Source organism: Asterias rubens, chromosome 4 (assembly GCF_902459465.1).
Source record: "Asterias rubens chromosome 4, eAstRub1.3, whole genome shotgun sequence".
Lineage (NCBI taxonomy): Eukaryota > Metazoa > Echinodermata > Asteroidea > Forcipulatida > Asteriidae > Asterias > Asterias rubens.
Window position 1 is genome coordinate 142,338 of NC_047065.1, and position 16,493 is coordinate 158,830.

Below are 16,493 nucleotides of genomic sequence, written 5' to 3' on the forward strand. Positions count from 1 at the left end.
GTTGTTGGAAACATAAATCCAACTCTCTTCACTTCGTTCAGGATGGCATCCCTAAATAGTACGAAACAAATCGTGACAGTGGGCAGTATGTTGAAGAATTCTAGACTTTTCGAGGTAAGACTAGTTCCACCGTATCTGGCATCTTCCCAGATGTGTTTACAAAATTGTAATTAACTGAAAACATTGAAAAAGTTTATTGTGTCCAGTTTACGGACGCAGGCGAAATCTGGCCTCCGTCCTGTCTTTGAAACAGCACGCCCACTTTCTTTTCATCTGCAATTATTTTCTAGCTTTGGTTCGTGGAATTCCCTTTTGGAGAATTTTTGGAGAATCTTCCGCACGTCGTCAACAAATTTCAATTTCTGGTTTTTATTATTAAAGGAACATGTTGCCTTGGATCGGTCGAGTTGGTCTTTGAAAAGCGTTTGTAACCGCATTTGTTATAAAATGCATATGATTAGAAAGATATTTTTTAAAGTAGTAATACGATGATCCACACCAAATTTGCCTAAACATTGCGTGGTTTTCCTTTTACTTTGTGAACTAACACGCCAACACGGTCGGCCATTTATGGGAGTAAAAAATTTGACTCCCATAATGGCCAACAAGGTAAAAGGAAACCCACGCAATTTTGAGTGATACTTGTGTGCATAGGTCGTCCAAAGAACAACCACATTCCAGCAGAGATGTATTCATGGATCAGCCACAGCCTGGTCCGAAGACAAATACCCAAACCTAGCGGCCAGGAAGGACATTATGTTACCCCCGGGTACATTCAACGGCAAGACAGCATTTATCACAGGAGGAGGAACCGGACTAGGAAAGGGAATGGCTACAACGTTGTCCTCGCTTGGGGCTAAAGTAGCAATAATGAGCAGGTTTGTACTGAAACCAAAACTTAATGTTTCCATATTGAAAGTTTTGATTTTGATTGATATAGCACCAAATTACTAAAGGATGCAAGGAGCTTACTCCTTACTCCTTCAATATCTTGAGGAGAGGGTGGTTCCAAAACTCATTAAATGAATTCCGGAAGGTCTCTGAACAGGCATTTTTTATAATCAGCATTTAGTTTAGAACGTGCTGAGTGCACACTAAAACTAACCACAATCTGGTTCCTAAATTGTGCAGGAAGCTGGAGGTACTCGAGAAGACCGCCAAAGAAATCTCAAACCAAACTGGCAATCTGGTCATACCGCTTGCAGCTGATGTCCGTGATGCCGCTGCCGTCAAGGTCGCCGTCGACCAATTCCAGGAGCAGACTGGCGGCCTGCCCAACATTGTCATTAACAATGCCGCTGGGAATTTCATCTCCCCGACAGAACGTCTGTCCTCGAATGCTGTAAGGAGTGTGATTGACATCGTGTTGAATGGCACCTTTAATGTGACCTTAGATATTGGGAAAAGGCTGGTCGCAGCTAAACAAGGTGAGGGTTATTATTATTATTATTATTATTATTATTATTATTATTATTATTATTATTATTATTATTATTATTATTATTATTATTATTATTATTATTATTATTATTATTATTATTATTATTATTATTATTATTAGTATTAGTAGTAGTAGTAGTAGTAGTAGTAGTAGTAGTAGTAGTAGTAGTAGTAGTAGTAGTAGTAGTAGTAGTAGTAGTAGTAGTAGTAGTAGTAGTAGTAGTAGTAGTAGTAGTAGTAGTAGTAGTAGTAGTAGTAGTAGTAGTAGTAGTAGTAGTAGTAGTAGTAGTAGTAGTAGTATTAGCAGCAGCAGCAGCAGCAGCAGCAGCAGCAGCAGCAGCAGTAGTAGTATAATTACCTCCAAACCCTCTACCCTCAACTCTTATCCTCCAACTTAAGGTCAGTCTTTCCACAAAAACCAAAACCTGACAATACCTTCCCTCTTTCTACAGGAGCTAATTTCTTAGCAATCACGACGACGTACACACATTATGGTTCGGCTTTTGTCACACCCAGCGCTGCAGCCAAAGCAGGAGTCCAGACCCTCATGCAGTGAGTTGATTCCTAAATTGTAAAGTCTAACTTTGGTAAGAAGTGATATGTTCTTTTGGCGAACCCATTTAGCATATGAAACTGATCGAATAATAATAGTGGTGATACACGATTCTTATGAAATGCATTGAAGTTCATCTCAAAGCATTTATTATATCACACCCATTTATAAAACATCTTATAAGGGTTTGCAGTGTGATGCGTCACAATCTGTTGCCAACACATGTTTTAGGTTATCTTATGTGCATTACAAAACACACTGGACCTACAGCTTACAAATGTCCCATACGCAGCATGAAGCCCTTTATAATTTAAGTGTATCATGCCGTGAAAGAAAGAAATGAAGCTACTCTTTGACAACACCAGAATGCCAATAAAGAATCTTGAAGTAATTCCCCCAAAAGAACAGAATCCACTAACGTATGAAACCTATACTCGGTTTGTGTTTCAGGTCACTAGCTTCAGAATGGGGTTGGCTTGGTATGAGATTTAACTGCATAGCACCAGGACCAATCTACACAAAGGTAAACATTCATCAAGTTTTCATATGTGGAATAGTTACTGCTGCTCTAACAGCCCTTGATTCGTTTTAGTTGATCCTCATTACAGAATTTGTTCTCCTTCTACTGCCAGAACCTATGTTTTGTTTACTACACTGTCCCCCTGCACCACCCTCACATGCAGATACTGTTGGCCCAACTCATCATTTTGGAAGTCAAATTACACCTATGGTAACTGGTAAACACCTTTTTGCCTAAAATGTGCACTTGTATAACAAACAATGACTTTAACTCAATATTATAAGATGATGATGTCAGATAGATTTGATCTGTACTTTTTGTTCTGTACCTTTATCACAATCGATTCTAAATTCATAAGGATATTAGTTATCCGCATTCAAGAACCCCCAATCAACAAAGTGGCGCAGTCAATAACGCCTTTCCTGTGTAGTGATTTTAGAGAAAGGAAAGTGGATAATAAGCATTCATAAGACACAATAATAACGCCACCAGTCTTTATTTTGTGCCATTGCAGGGAGCATTTGGCCGACTGGATCCCACTGGTCAGTTTGCTGAGAGCATGAGACAAGGTATACCTACAGGAAGGTTCGGGGAAGTGGAAGAAATTGCAAATCTTGCTACCTACATGGTCAGCGACTATGCCAGCTGGATGAATGGCTCCTGCGTTGATTTTGACGGTGGGGAGCTGCCTTTTGCTGCTGGGGAATTCAACCAGTTAAAACAGGTAAATGTAAACAAGAGATACAAAGCTGTATTTTTTTTTGGGGGGGGGGGGTTTCTAAAAAAAAAAGGCTCAGTTAAAAGATTTGAGGACCATTTAGCAAGCGAGCACACGGAAATTGAAATATTGTTAATATTTCGGTGGGTTAATTAATTTTCAAACAAATACATGCACGAAGAAAGCAGTGTTGAAGTACTTCTCTTTTTGTGTAGAGTGTTGTGGCAGAGTGGTCTAGTTCACTAGACCCACACTTTGGTGTTTGTCAGCAAACAGTGTGGGTTTGAACCTTGGTCATGACACATGTGCCCTTGAGTAAGGCACTTTTATCATAATTGCTTTGTAAAAAGTTGGGAATGTCATGCTTTCTAATCCACCCTAGTGGATGGTATACCCAAGCCTACATCCTTTCAGACTGTGAAGGGGATAACCCTGTTTCAGCCCCAGAAGAAGGTGGAAACGTCCCTCTGGTGGCAGTTGATTTGGGTCAATAACCAAAATCATCCAAGTGTAGACCTGGCCTTGACGTGGCCTTCCATGGCCTTGTGATCTCTCATACGTGTATGTAAATTGTGCCCATTAGTGTAGACCTGACCTTGACGTGGCCTTCCATGGCCTTGTGATCTCTCATACGTGTATGTATATTGTGCCCATTAGTGTAGACCTGGCCTTGACGTGGCCTTCCATGGCCTTGTGATCTCTCATACGTGTACGTAAATTGTGCCCATTAGTGTAGAGCTCGCCTTGACGTGGCCTTCCATGGCCTTGTGATCTCTCATACGTGTATGTAAATTGTGCCCATTAGTGTAGACCTGGCCTTGACGTGGCCTTCCATGGCCTTGTGATCTCTCATACGTGTATGTAAATTGTGCCCATTAGTGTAGACCTGGCCTTGACGTGGCCTTCCATGGCCTTGTGATCTCTCATACGTGTATGTAAATTGTGCCCATTAGTGTAGACCTGGCCTTGACGTGGCCTTCCATGGCCTTGTGATCTCTCATACGTGTATGTAAATTGTGCCCATTAGTGTAGACCTGGCCTTGACGTGGCCTTCCATGGCCTTGTGATCTCTCATACGTGTATGTAAATTGTGCCCATTAGTGTAGAGCTCGCCTTGACGTGGCCTTCCATGGCCTTGTGATCTCTCATACGTGTATGTAAATTGTGCCCATTAGTGTAGAGCTCGCCTTGACGTGGCCTTCCATGGCCTTGTGATCTCTCATACGTGTATGTAAATTGTGCCATTCTCCTGTTGCAGGTTACACCAGAGCAGTGGGACCTAATGGCACAACTTGGAAAGAAAGTCAAAGGATCTTAATCATCATCAAGGAGAAATTGAAGTCTCAGATATCATCTGCCCGTACCTTATCAAAAAGGTGTTCCATTAAAAACATACTCAAGACTCTCAACGCAAAGTTTTAAAATCTTTCATTACATAACTTGAAAGTTTACACATTGGTCTGTAAATATCGTCATACTAACCCGATGTAATTTTCACAATACTTTTGGTTGCGCCATTTTGGGATTCAATGTCCATGTGTGTAGTGTGCCTTTAATGCCACATGGTGTTCACACGCTTAAAGGCAAAGTATTCCTTTGGTTTTAGGAACCTTTCAATTGTTTTAAACTAACCTGTGAATATCTCCTTTCAAAAGACGGTAGCGTTTTTAAAATATCGCCGAAATCCGGAGCTGTTAGTACGTCCACTCAGTCATGTACACCTTTGCCTTTAACCATACCTGCATTGGACTCCTAACATGAGCGTACAGACAGTAATCTGATGTTACATTGGTGTTACACTGGTGTTACATTGGTGTTACATTGGAGCTAACCTCTGATTTTCACGACTAGAATAAATATTGTCGTCTAGTTACTCAATCACAATTTCTTGATTTGTGCTTTTAATAATCATAGATGTTAAACCAATGTTTGTATGAGAGAGATTGGCTGTTGCCAGCTGGGTGTTTATACCACCTTGTGTGAGTTTGCGGAGTTCCCTTGATGGGAAGATCATCTAAACAAACGACAAACAAACATTGGTGTTACATTGGCATTACATTGGTGCTACATTGGTGCAAGGGCTCAGGTGTCATAACAGAATTACGAATTGCACTTATTTATTAAGGAACCCAAAAAAAAGAGCAACCAGTTTAATGTGAGCATATAATATGCAGAATTTATTATATCAAAATAATACATTTATTGACTATTTACAATTGTTACAGCCTTTTTTACCATTCAAATCCACACTTGCTATAAATATATAATCAACATCTTCTCTTCCATATCAACCAGTTCTAGTAGTTCAAATTCATTCATAGGGAATACATGTCATTAATATCTTGATTATATCATACAGGTGTTTTGTGAATGTTTTTTGAATAAATGGGTATGTATATCAAATTACAATAGGGGAAATGGGAATCGGAAATTGGGTTTAAGCAGAAAATTGTGCTTTAACAAAATTTTCTTTAACTTGAGAAGCAGTCAAAGACAGTACATGTGGAACGGTATTTTGCCTGGTAATCTTAATCCGGTAAGCAACATTGTTCTGTGCTTACTGAAGCACAAAAAGTAGCTAAGCACAACTAAATTATGTTTACTAACATAAGGGTACCAACCAAAATAACAAGTCACATGTACATGTACATGTACTATCTTTAAAATGGTTTTCTGCTTATTTTTGCTAAGCATAGAATTGTTGACATAATTTTCTGCTATAGCAGCTCTATGAAGTTGGGATTTGGTTCCTTGAATGATTAACAATTATTTATGTCAAGATCCGTTATACGATTCCATCGGTTGATTTAATTTGATTTATACAGTGGAAGTTTAGAAAATGTAATAACAATGGGACTACATATAAGAATAATATTAATGGCTATGTTTGTTAATTGTAAATTCATAACTCTAGTATCAGGATAATGATTCATTCCAGTCAACAAGTTTTGTTTGAATACCCCCTTTCTAATTATCAATTAGAAGAAACCAAGATTGGGTTCCTGCAAAACATTTCTTGAGAGTAAGCCGACTTGAGAATGCTGGATAATGTTGTGTGTGAGTGTAAATCCTGTAAGATACTTTGTAAATTGGTCCACCGATTATTTGTTACATTTTGCATTGCAAGTACGCTTTGAATTAAGTAAAAACATTGAATAAAACCAGTGAATACAAATTTAAAAACGGATCAATCTGTTTTTAGGAATGTATGCTATTGTCGGCTCAGTACTGAAAGGTTATTAATTGCAGTTTAACGGGTAATTAAAAATGTGTAGAAATTTAAACAAGGAAAGAAAAAAATCAACATCAACAAAGAAACATTTTACTTGAACAATGAATTTTCTGTTGGCAAACAGTAACTCTGAAGACCACTCTAAATCATTTAACAGGAGCTCCAAAATATGCAAAAGCAGTTTTAAGAAAGCCATACAAAAACTACCTTATAGTCAGAGCAGACGTTATTAACAATAATAGCTTAAACAAATTTAAGTGAACATTTACCGCTGTTTTGCATTCCAGTTAGAAACCTCTAGGATATGGAGCCAAATACACAAAATACTATTGTTTAGAATGAATCTGTTATAATTTAACTATAAAATCTCTGAACTCTTGTTTAAGTGTTAATTTACAATATTTCCTCCAGCTTCCACTTCAAATCTCACAAAATTCATTTTCTCTTCACTTCCTCCTTTTTCTGACCAGTACGTATATTACAAAATATCGCTTCAAAAAAATAACATGTATAAAATCTGTGCTGACTACGTTTGTATATATACATGTACAGATAATACTGAGTTTTTCTATTTCCACAACAGAAGCTAACTTTACTTACTCCTTTTCTTCAGCCAATGGTCCTCACAACAGTTTTTGAGAAAAAAAAATAATCTTTTTGTGTTTCACTTGAAATATGGATGACAAATATGAAACTTAACAATGAAGGAAAGGAAAACCAAAGCTACTGATTACTTGTGTTTAAGAAAAATGGAAAGTACCTGGTGAACATTAAAGACTAAGTACGGGTGATAATGATCGAGACAAATACTTCCATCTGAAAGCTAAATTTAATGATTGTATACCCAATCTCCAGAGAAATATATTGACGTCAGCCTCTTGTTGCCATAGAATTCTCACAATGGTTATTTAAACCTCACAACAAAATTCATTCACACACAAAAAATCAATTTAATTTGCTAAGTTTAAAAAAGCTTTTAAAATATTGTGTTTACAAAAACAAGATTTTACACAGTAGTTCTTATTTTTTATCCCAAGAATAACTTGTAAGTTTTAGTCGTATTGTGTAGCACCAAACACTCAGACTATGCTATTAAAAAAAAGTATTTCATAAAAAAAGAAATTCAAAAATCTTTTAAAACATTGTTAAATTATAAAAACTGGAGAAAGGGGGAATTCCACTTAGGGGAATGAATAGAGCTATGCCTTAAAAGATTCATAGCATTTGCACAATTCTGTTCATTGAAAGTCTTAAATTTATGAGACATGGTAATTTTTGTTAAATTTGATTACAAAATCTAGATTTAAAAAAATGATGGTGATCTGTTAAAAAAAAAAAATCAATTACTCTATAAAAAGATTTACAATCTCAAATGATAATCCTGTAGAAACAAAGTTAAAATAAAACAGTGACTTGGAATGAGTTGCAGGAAATAAATAACTTTCACTTTGCAAGCCTTACTGACAAAAATGTTCACAGCGTGATGAATTGCTAAGGTAACTTGAACACAAGAATGGTAATTGGATAGGTGTTTGGCGAGGTTAATTTGTGCTGCAAAGATTAAACTAAATCAACTCAGCAACATTTTACCAAAGCCCTGCCTTGCTGTTTAGCACCCCTCTTGCCTTCTTTGCACCTTCCTTATCGGAACCTTTTCCCTTATTCGCCCTATCCTTCTTCTTCCCAGTTCCTACACTACTTTTCCCATTCATAGACACCCCCTTTGGAAGACTACCGTTACTGATCTCAGACCCCTTTCCTCTCCCTGGACTCTTGACCCCGTTGGGGTTCTCCTTGGCAGCCTTTTTCGGTGAAGGTTGTTGCCGTCTCTCTGACGTGGAAGACCCAGAGGCGATGGATTCATTAAGATCCATCTGACTCGACCCGGCCGAGTCGCTGGAGTTTAATCGACGCTTGTCCTGAGGGTGGAGGAAGTCTGTGCTGAGAGGAGTTACAAGTTCGATTCTAAGACGTTGCGAGCCCAGAATGAGTTTGACCACGTCACCGTGTTTAGCCCACTTGACGCTGTCGTCATTCACTCCGATGATGAAGTCACCTTCTTTAACGCCACTGGCCTGTTACATCAAATAAAACCACATTCACAAAATCAGCTACATATGATCAACCTCCTACATTCTGATCATTATTCCGTTCCACCTCATTTTGACCTCTAGGCTAGGGCACTCAGCCCAAATGTCAGCATATACTTAAGGTCTATTGTATTCAAATATGAAACTTACCGCAGCGACATAACCAGGATCAACGCTTGCAACGATGACAGGAGAATCCCCTCTGACTGTAAAACCAAACCCTTCCATGCCTCGCTGGATGTCAACCACACGTGGTGCTGACCAATTATTTCTTGCATTGAAGATTGCAAGAGGACCCTGAAGTGAGAAAGATGAACAAATCAGTTTAATGTTTAGTTCTAATAATATAATGATTAATCTTAATTTGGGAGTCTAATCATCCTCACATGCAGCTGAGAAGCTGAATTGTGAATGATGCTGCTAGCATCGAAACGTCGAGTTAAACCAACGGTTCTTTTCAGAACCACCCCAACTCATTTAGAGATTATTACATGGTGTTACCGCAAACTCTTCTATATCTTATCTCCACCATGCAAAGTTTCAAATTCTTCTTAGCTACAGCCTGTTTGAGCTGCTAGAATGCAAGGGTGCCTGGGGCAGCCAGCTACACCAACCTACAATGTACATGTATGACCACGGAGCACAGCCTGAGATCAAAAGTCTTTTTTTTTTTCAAGAAAGAGGAGACTGGAAGGCCCAGAGCAAAAATGTTGCTCGTCTTAATCCTGTGTTTGATTAGGGAAAAAAAAACACATCATTTGAGAACTCTACACGGTGGTGTTTGCTGACAACTCGAAAATTTGCATTAATTTATCCTTCCAAAACACCAATGATGGACTATACACCCAAAGAGTCACACACTTCCTATGTGAGCACTCCTGATTAAATAATAAAGTGACCTTATGAACTTTGACCTGAATAGGTCAATCTTGGTTTGGGTTACCGTTACTTACCAATGTATGGAAGATGTCCTTGACTTTGACAATGGTGAAGTCTGGTGGTGTTGGTTTGGGAACCTGTTGCGTCTCACCTTAATATTAATCCAGAAATGAATCCATTGGTAAATACAGCCTTGACAGCGTAAACATATTATTTGATCCGGGTTATCGGGGATATATCTCAAAAAAGGGGCTGGAATTTTCAAAAAAATTGTATACATGTACATATATATATAGGATTAAAACAATTGAACGGTTCCCAAAACCAAAGGTATGCTTTGCCGGTAACTGAATCAAACAAACAAAAAGACCAACCTCTAATTTCTGGTACGTCCATCATCTCAAAGAAGTCATCCTCCTCATCCAGCTCAGTGTAGCGTCCCATAGAGCGGTCATGTGACTGTCGGAGAACCTCCTCCAGAGTGTCAATCTTCCTCAGCATCTTAGAGAGTCCATGGACCCGTAGTGCCTCCTCATGTAGCATCAGCGCCTGGCGGATGTGTGCCTTGCTTAGTCTCTTGCGTTCTTCTTGTGTCCTCGGTACTTGTAGAGCTCTGGGCTCAAGGTAGATGGAAGGGAAGACCCTCTCGAGTGTTGATTGGTCGTAGGTGGATTCTAAAGTGATAAATGAGAATGAATGAGAATAACAAATACTGAAAAGTATTCTGGATTCAAGATTGGGTCGGCCTCAAGGTGTACTTTATCAACCTGTTATACTGTACTGCCAGTGAACATGGAACAAGATATTTTGCCACTTAGTAAAACGGCAGCAATAAAGCTTACTTGTATCTGTGTACCCCATAGCTGCATAGTAGTGTGATGATGCCTTGAAGTGTTGTGACTTGACCAGCATCATGGATATCCAGGAATATGGAATGTAATCTTTGACTTTGGGATGCATCATCAGTCGATGGACCTTCCCATAAGCATCTGAAACCTACAAGAAGAAGAAGAATGATAACAAAATAGTAACTGACACCGAGTGTGACTGTCTAACAGTGCCAAAAACTATGGAACACCTGTTGGGATCGACCCCCAATAGCTGTACTTTGCATTGCCATGAAAACTGTTGTTAATCTTTCATAACAATTTGATGACAATCAGTATTGAACACAAGGTACAACAGTTTTATTGGAAGTAGTTTTGGATCTGAAGCTCGAATAAATAGAGACACTTACAACTGCTGCTTCTTGGGCAATTTCAAAATTGGTCTGGATGTCTTCAGCGATGCCTCCAAGTACTCGCTTCTCAAAAATGCATTCTTGAACTTGACCCTATAAGAGAAAAACAAATTATTATAAACAATATTATTATAAATACATTGTTGGCAACAAAATCAAGCATGCCTCATACATGTGTAAGTGAACTTAATCACTGTAGCTTTCAAGCCTGAGGAAACCTGTAAACAAGAGTGCTTGCCATGTGAACAAGAAACACTGGGTTTAACCCCTACCCTTACACTGTAGCTTGCAAGCCTGAGGAAACCTGTAAACAAGAGTGCTTGCTATGTGAACAAGAAACACTGGGGTTAACCCCTACCCTTACACTGTAGCTTGCAAGCCTGAGGAAACCTGTAAACAAGAGTGCTTGCCATGTGAACAAGAAACACTGGGGTTAACCCCTACCCTTACACTGTAGCTTGCAAGCCTGAGGAAACCTGTAAACAAGAGTGCTTGCCATGTGAACAAGAAACACTGGGTTTAACCCCTACCCTTACACTGTAGCTTGCAAGCCTGAGGAAACCTGTAAACAAGAGTGCTTGCCATGTGAACAAGAAACACTGGGGTTAACCCCTACCCTTACACTGTAGCTTGCAAGCCTGAGGAAACCTGTAAACAAGAGTGCTTGCCATGTGAACAAGAAACACTGGGGTTAACCCCTACCCTTACACTGTAGCTTGCAAGCCTGAGGAAACCTGTAAACAAGAGTGCTTGCCATGTGAACAAGAAACACTGGGGTTAACCCCTACCCTTACACTGTAGCTTGCAAGCCTGAGGAAACCTGTAAACAAGAGTGCTTGCCATGTGAACAAGAAACACTGGGGTTAACCCCTACCCTTACACTGTAGCTTGCAAGCCTGAGGAAACCTGTAAACAAGAGTGCTTGCCATGTGAACAAGAAACACTGGGTTTAACCCCTACCCTTACACTGTAGCTTGCAAGCCTGAGGAAACCTGTAAACAAGAGTGCTTGCTATGTGAACCAGAAACACTGGGTTTAACCCCTACTATTCCAAGATAAATGTTCTGGGTTCGTTTACCTTCACTACCAATCCTAGTACATTTGATCTTCCACTTCATGTCCCATTCGAAGGACAAAGTAATTATTGTAAATTATCTCGCTCAGAGACACCGGGACTAGAATCCACACTCAGCTGCTCAGAAACACCAGAGCTCGAGCCCAATACTGTTATACCACTTGGCCACGACACGCTACAAAATGTGTTGTTAATGTGTGCTGTTGTAGGTCACATAGGGACATTCAGTGGATCCCCAAAGAGATGTACTCAAAAATGTGTATGGTGTTATACCACTTGGCCACGACACGCTACAAAATGTGTTGTTAATGTGTGCTGTTGTAGGTCACATAGGGAAATTCAGTGGATCCCCAAAGAGATGTACTCAAAAATGTGTATGGTGTTATACCACTTGGCCACGACACGCTACAAAATGTGTTGTTAATGTGTGCTGTTGTAGGTCACATAGGGAAATTCAGTGGATCCCCAAAGAGATGTATTTGAAACAGTGTCCCTTACCGCCATCAGAGCCTCGAGCATGTCTAGCACCGGTGCACTCATATCCATACTGGGTGCATGACTGAAGTTCTCCCCAAGGTATCGGAAGCCACCTGCAGCCTTCTGGAAATTAACAATAGCCTCTTTGATGCCTTGGAGCTCGCTGCGGTCCTGTCGGGCACCAATCTGGGTGTAGAGGGAGCAGATGTTGAATAAGACGCTACCCTTCTCAAAGGCGATGGATCTTTGCACTGAAGGGATGCCGGTCAGAGCGTCGTACCTTCAGAGGGAAAAAAAGTTCAATGGTTTCCTTTTAAAAATCCTTCAATTATTATTTTGTTAGTAGTAATTAAAACAATAGAATAGCAAGATGAACTAAGCAAAACAATTCAATTCAACTAAATTCAGTTAAACTTTGGTGTCCCCCCGATGGGAAATTTATTTGACCTTTTTACATAAAATACACAACAAACATTATACTTCAAAAATACAAAGGAAAGAAGAAAAAAAAGAAATTATAATACTTATTTAAAAGTTAAAAGATTTCTGTAAAGGTTATGAGAAAATTGTTTTACCCAATTCAAGAGCAATTTCTTTTTGCCCTGTGCGAGTAAGGGTTGACAAAATACAGGACATGTCAGGGATTGAAACGTATGAGGCCAGAAGTTTTGGCCAGTAAATTTATGACCGGAAAAGTGTTTGTTTCAACAAAGATGAAGGAAGTTTCCTCTATGTTTCTAATAAAAACACTTTAATTGTAATACTGTGTGTAGATATTTCTTTCTCATTTTGAACTTGGTCTTATATCAAATGTTTTGTTCCAGTAAACATATTGATGTGCTGCAAACCCTGCAGTCTTGTTGAGTTTTTAACCAACAAATGGAGTCATGCATGTGTAGAAATTGTTATTATTTTCTCATTTTGTCAATGCAAACAGTTTAGTAGCAACCAGTATGTGCCCAACCGCTATTTCAAAAAAATGACACCCCTGTCAGTTTTAACCTTGTCCTCATTGGACACCTCAAACCCTCATTGTCTTACCAAGTCAAGTATATACTGGTATGTCTATCTGGTGGGAAGAATCGATTCTCAATGAAGTAGAGCTGGTTGTAGTATTCAAATAACAAATCCACCCCCTCTGTAGTCCGCTTCGGAGTTCGCATTGCCTGTAGGTAAGCAGGAAGAAATATATCAAAACAAATATAAATAACAAATCCACCCCCTCTATGGTCCGCTTCAGGGTTTGCATTGCCTGCAGGTAAGCAGGAAAATATATATCAAAACAAATATTGACATTTTCTGCTTGAGCTGGGCTTTAGTCTTGAGTCTCTTTAAGAAAGCAGAGTTTGAGGAAGGGATTTACATATTGAAACAGTGAATGGTATAATGCTATTGCTATGAGAGGCTCTATATGTCAAAGACTCGTACACCTTAAAAGCATCTACATTGTAGTCACATGTTTAGGAGTGATTGTGTTAGTCCATGATGGTGTGGAGTACCCTATAGACTTTCACTGTATTTTCACAGTCCATTATTTTGCAGGGCTGGCTCTAGTCTACAAATTGCTCAGGTCCCCACAAATGATTCAATGCCTTCAAGTACAACCACCTGCCATATTTACATTAAGTGTTATGGGCAAAGGCTGTTTATATTCAGAGGAACCATTCATAGCATAAATATAACACGGTTTGAGGGTAGACAGTTGATCATATCATGGAGCAATAAAAAACTAGTCTATTGCTCCATGATTTGAGATGAAGACAAAAGAGAAGTAAAAGTTAATAGAGATGTGAAGAAGCAAAGTTTAGTTGATACATAAAGAAATACTAAAGGCTATTGCAAAAATAAATGTGTTTACTCAAGTCAAGTCAAGTCACAAGTCATCTTTGCTCAAGTCAAGTCAAGTTGCAGGTCAGTCAAGTCATAAGTGACAATGTCCACACAAAATGCCTAGCTGCGCTCAGCCTCTGTTGGGATTATTGTGTTTTATACATGTATGTCCAGAGTAGAAACTCTTGTACATGAAACTTTTGTACATGAAACTTGGCCCTTGGTACATGTAGATAGAGCGCTAAAGTTACCACCCTTCACAATCCATGATAAGCCCCATCAGAATCCCAAGTGGGTACAATACGGTGATGGACAAAAACTACAAGCACCCAGAGGGTCATTAATTGCACAGGCTGTTTGCACCTCAGGATTTTATCAACCTCTGATATTATTTTATAATCAGAGACCAAAGTACATTTCATTGCATGTCCACACAGACCTTTAACACCCACTGGACAAGTTGGCTCTACATGGGAAACAAATGGACACCACCAGCCTGAGTGAGTGGAATGACTTCTTATCTCTGTTAATCTGACCCTGAATCGACCCCTACAGACTGTGTATACAACCATTGCAGTTTTAATGATTTCTTCAAACATAGTTTGTGTAAAGAAGCTCTAAATAAACATTTAGTATTTAGAAAAGCTATAGCAGCTGAGCAGTGGCCAATGGAGACATTTAATGGCTTCACAAAAAACACTCATTTCATAATTTTGTAAAAAAGTCAAACATTCATGGACACAACTTCTAGTAACCACCCCATCCCCGCCCATTTTGCATCAATCATAAGCACCTTGCACCTCTACCCCATCACTCCCCCATACAGTGGTGAAAAAGCCCCCAAACTTACTTCCTTGTGCAAGAGCATGTATACGTGTACATGTATACTAATAAAAACAAAATTAACAATTTCTAGTAACTTACAGCACAATTTACAATTTATAATGCACCAATGCGTTTCAAATAAGTTTATATGTGCCCTGATCTTTGGCACAATAATTCCTGTTCTCTTCTCTTATCTCAGCTCTTTGGGGAGTAATACATGTACATCCTGGTCTGCAGTGGCACTCGTCCAATAGGCACCTTCAAACACAATATCAACCTCTACCCTTGCAGGTATCCATTTATACCCCCATTGGATAGAGAGAAGCAGTTATGGTAAAAGCCTCTTTTAAAAGGACACTAATGTGTCATGACTGGGACTCAAACCCACAACCTTACCCCCACTTAACCACCAGAACATGAATTTGGTATGCTCAACCTCTTGGCCATGAATGACACCCCATTTCAGTGCACTCAACATATTTGTAGACAGTTTGGGCATGGTTTGGGGGTGTTGTGTCTGGTGTGTTGTATTTATTTGTCCATAAGTAACCTGACTAATGGCACCCTGAGGGGTTTTCTCTCTTATTTAAGTACCTGTCTGAGATCCATGAATTCTTGGATTTCTGCCTCGTAGTTTGCACCATCTTCACTGTAGTGTTCCAGAATGTAATCCTGTAAACACAAAACAACAATTTGACAAATTTACACATAAATACAGCAATTCTAGATGTAATAGATGGAAATTTGCATCGGGATACTGAATATTTATTCTGGGTTTACTCTATACTCTAATTTTAGATGTAATCATTACTTCTAAAATTAAAACCTGTCCCTTGAAATCTTATTTTGACCCAATGTTGTACTAAACAATTCCCAAAATAAGCCCAAACATGCTTGAAATCACTGACTATACAAATAATATTCTGCACAGTTCTCTTGAGAAACATGCAGACCTTGGAATTTAATTTGTCGTACGCAAACATAATTCATACCACAAAAAAAACATCCATTGACGTAAAGTGTAAATTTAAGCAACAAACAAACAGTGTACATAATGAACATTCCCTTCCCCAACAAATACGCCTGGATTTATTTTGCATTGCGGCGCTTTGTTCTTACCATCGCGAACCCAAGCGATAGAATCAATAAGATAGAGTTCAAATATAAATAGACCTCACTGCAAATTATTAATGCAGTGTCAAGATCTTGCAATGAAGTACTCTCTCTGTAGTCAACACATCTGCTCACCAAAACAAAAATGCCTGACAGTTTCGTGTTCTCCGCATTATTTTTTTTATAGAAGCATGGCTACAATGAAAAGAGCATCACTGTCAGGAATCAATGTACCAAAAATTGACATCTTCAAATCAGGTCCTTTGCTATTGATTGATTTGTTTTTTCAATTAAGTGGAAACAGATGGTTCACTTTTAATTTTCCCTGAATAGCTTTGCGTTATATTCAATGATCTAAGGCTTTTGAAAAATTGTAAATATTAGCGGCTGTTTCAGCACACAGTCACCTCTCTTACTGTCTAGGTTTCTACCAACGCACGAGCTATAGCCTATCGGGGTCGATACACACAAACTACGTGCCGATACATGACAATATTGTAG

At 39.0% G+C, this 16,493-nt stretch overlaps 2 protein-coding genes across 2 annotated transcripts in view; one reads left to right on the forward strand and one right to left on the reverse strand.

Annotated features, from left to right (window-relative positions):
- Positions 1–6,440, forward strand: LOC117289057 (2,4-dienoyl-CoA reductase, mitochondrial-like). The gene is made up of 7 exons (XM_033769986.1): positions 1–114; positions 655–878; positions 1,132–1,427; positions 1,893–1,992; positions 2,444–2,516; positions 3,028–3,237; positions 4,490–6,440. The coding sequence occupies exons 1-7, from the start codon at positions 43–45 to the stop codon at positions 4,547–4,549; spliced, it is 1,035 nt and encodes a 344-aa protein (XP_033625877.1). The 5' UTR covers positions 1–42; the 3' UTR covers positions 4,550–6,440.
- LOC117289056 (rhophilin-1-like) overlaps positions 5,381–16,493 on the reverse strand; it is a 27,364-nt gene continuing 16,251 nt past the window's right edge. Inside the window, exons 4-12 of the mRNA XM_033769985.1 lie at positions 15,474–15,551; positions 13,266–13,390; positions 12,246–12,504; positions 10,670–10,765; positions 10,275–10,428; positions 9,807–10,106; positions 9,507–9,583; positions 8,704–8,850; positions 5,381–8,538 (exon numbers count right to left, since the gene is read on the reverse strand). Coding sequence (XP_033625876.1) covers positions 8,050–8,538; positions 8,704–8,850; positions 9,507–9,583; positions 9,807–10,106; positions 10,275–10,428; positions 10,670–10,765; positions 12,246–12,504; positions 13,266–13,390; positions 15,474–15,551 — 1,725 coding nt within the window. The 3' untranslated portion in view covers positions 5,381–8,049. The remainder of the gene's footprint in view (positions 8,539–8,703; positions 8,851–9,506; positions 9,584–9,806; positions 10,107–10,274; positions 10,429–10,669; positions 10,766–12,245; positions 12,505–13,265; positions 13,391–15,473; positions 15,552–16,493) is intronic.

What these genes read in the sequence shown, in the direction of transcription:
- LOC117289057 (XM_033769986.1), top strand. Translation starts at nt 43, where the DNA reads ATGGCATCCCTAAATAGTACGAAACAAATCGTGACAGTGGGCAGTATG. An exon ending in GCTGGTCGCAGCTAAACAAG is followed by an intron (nt 1,428 to 1,892) that starts GTGAGGGTTATT and finishes CTCTTTCTACAG; the next exon opens with GAGCTAATTTCTTAGCAATC. An exon ending in GGAGTCCAGACCCTCATGCA is followed by an intron (nt 1,993 to 2,443) that starts GTGAGTTGATTC and finishes TTTGTGTTTCAG; the next exon opens with GTCACTAGCTTCAGAATGGG.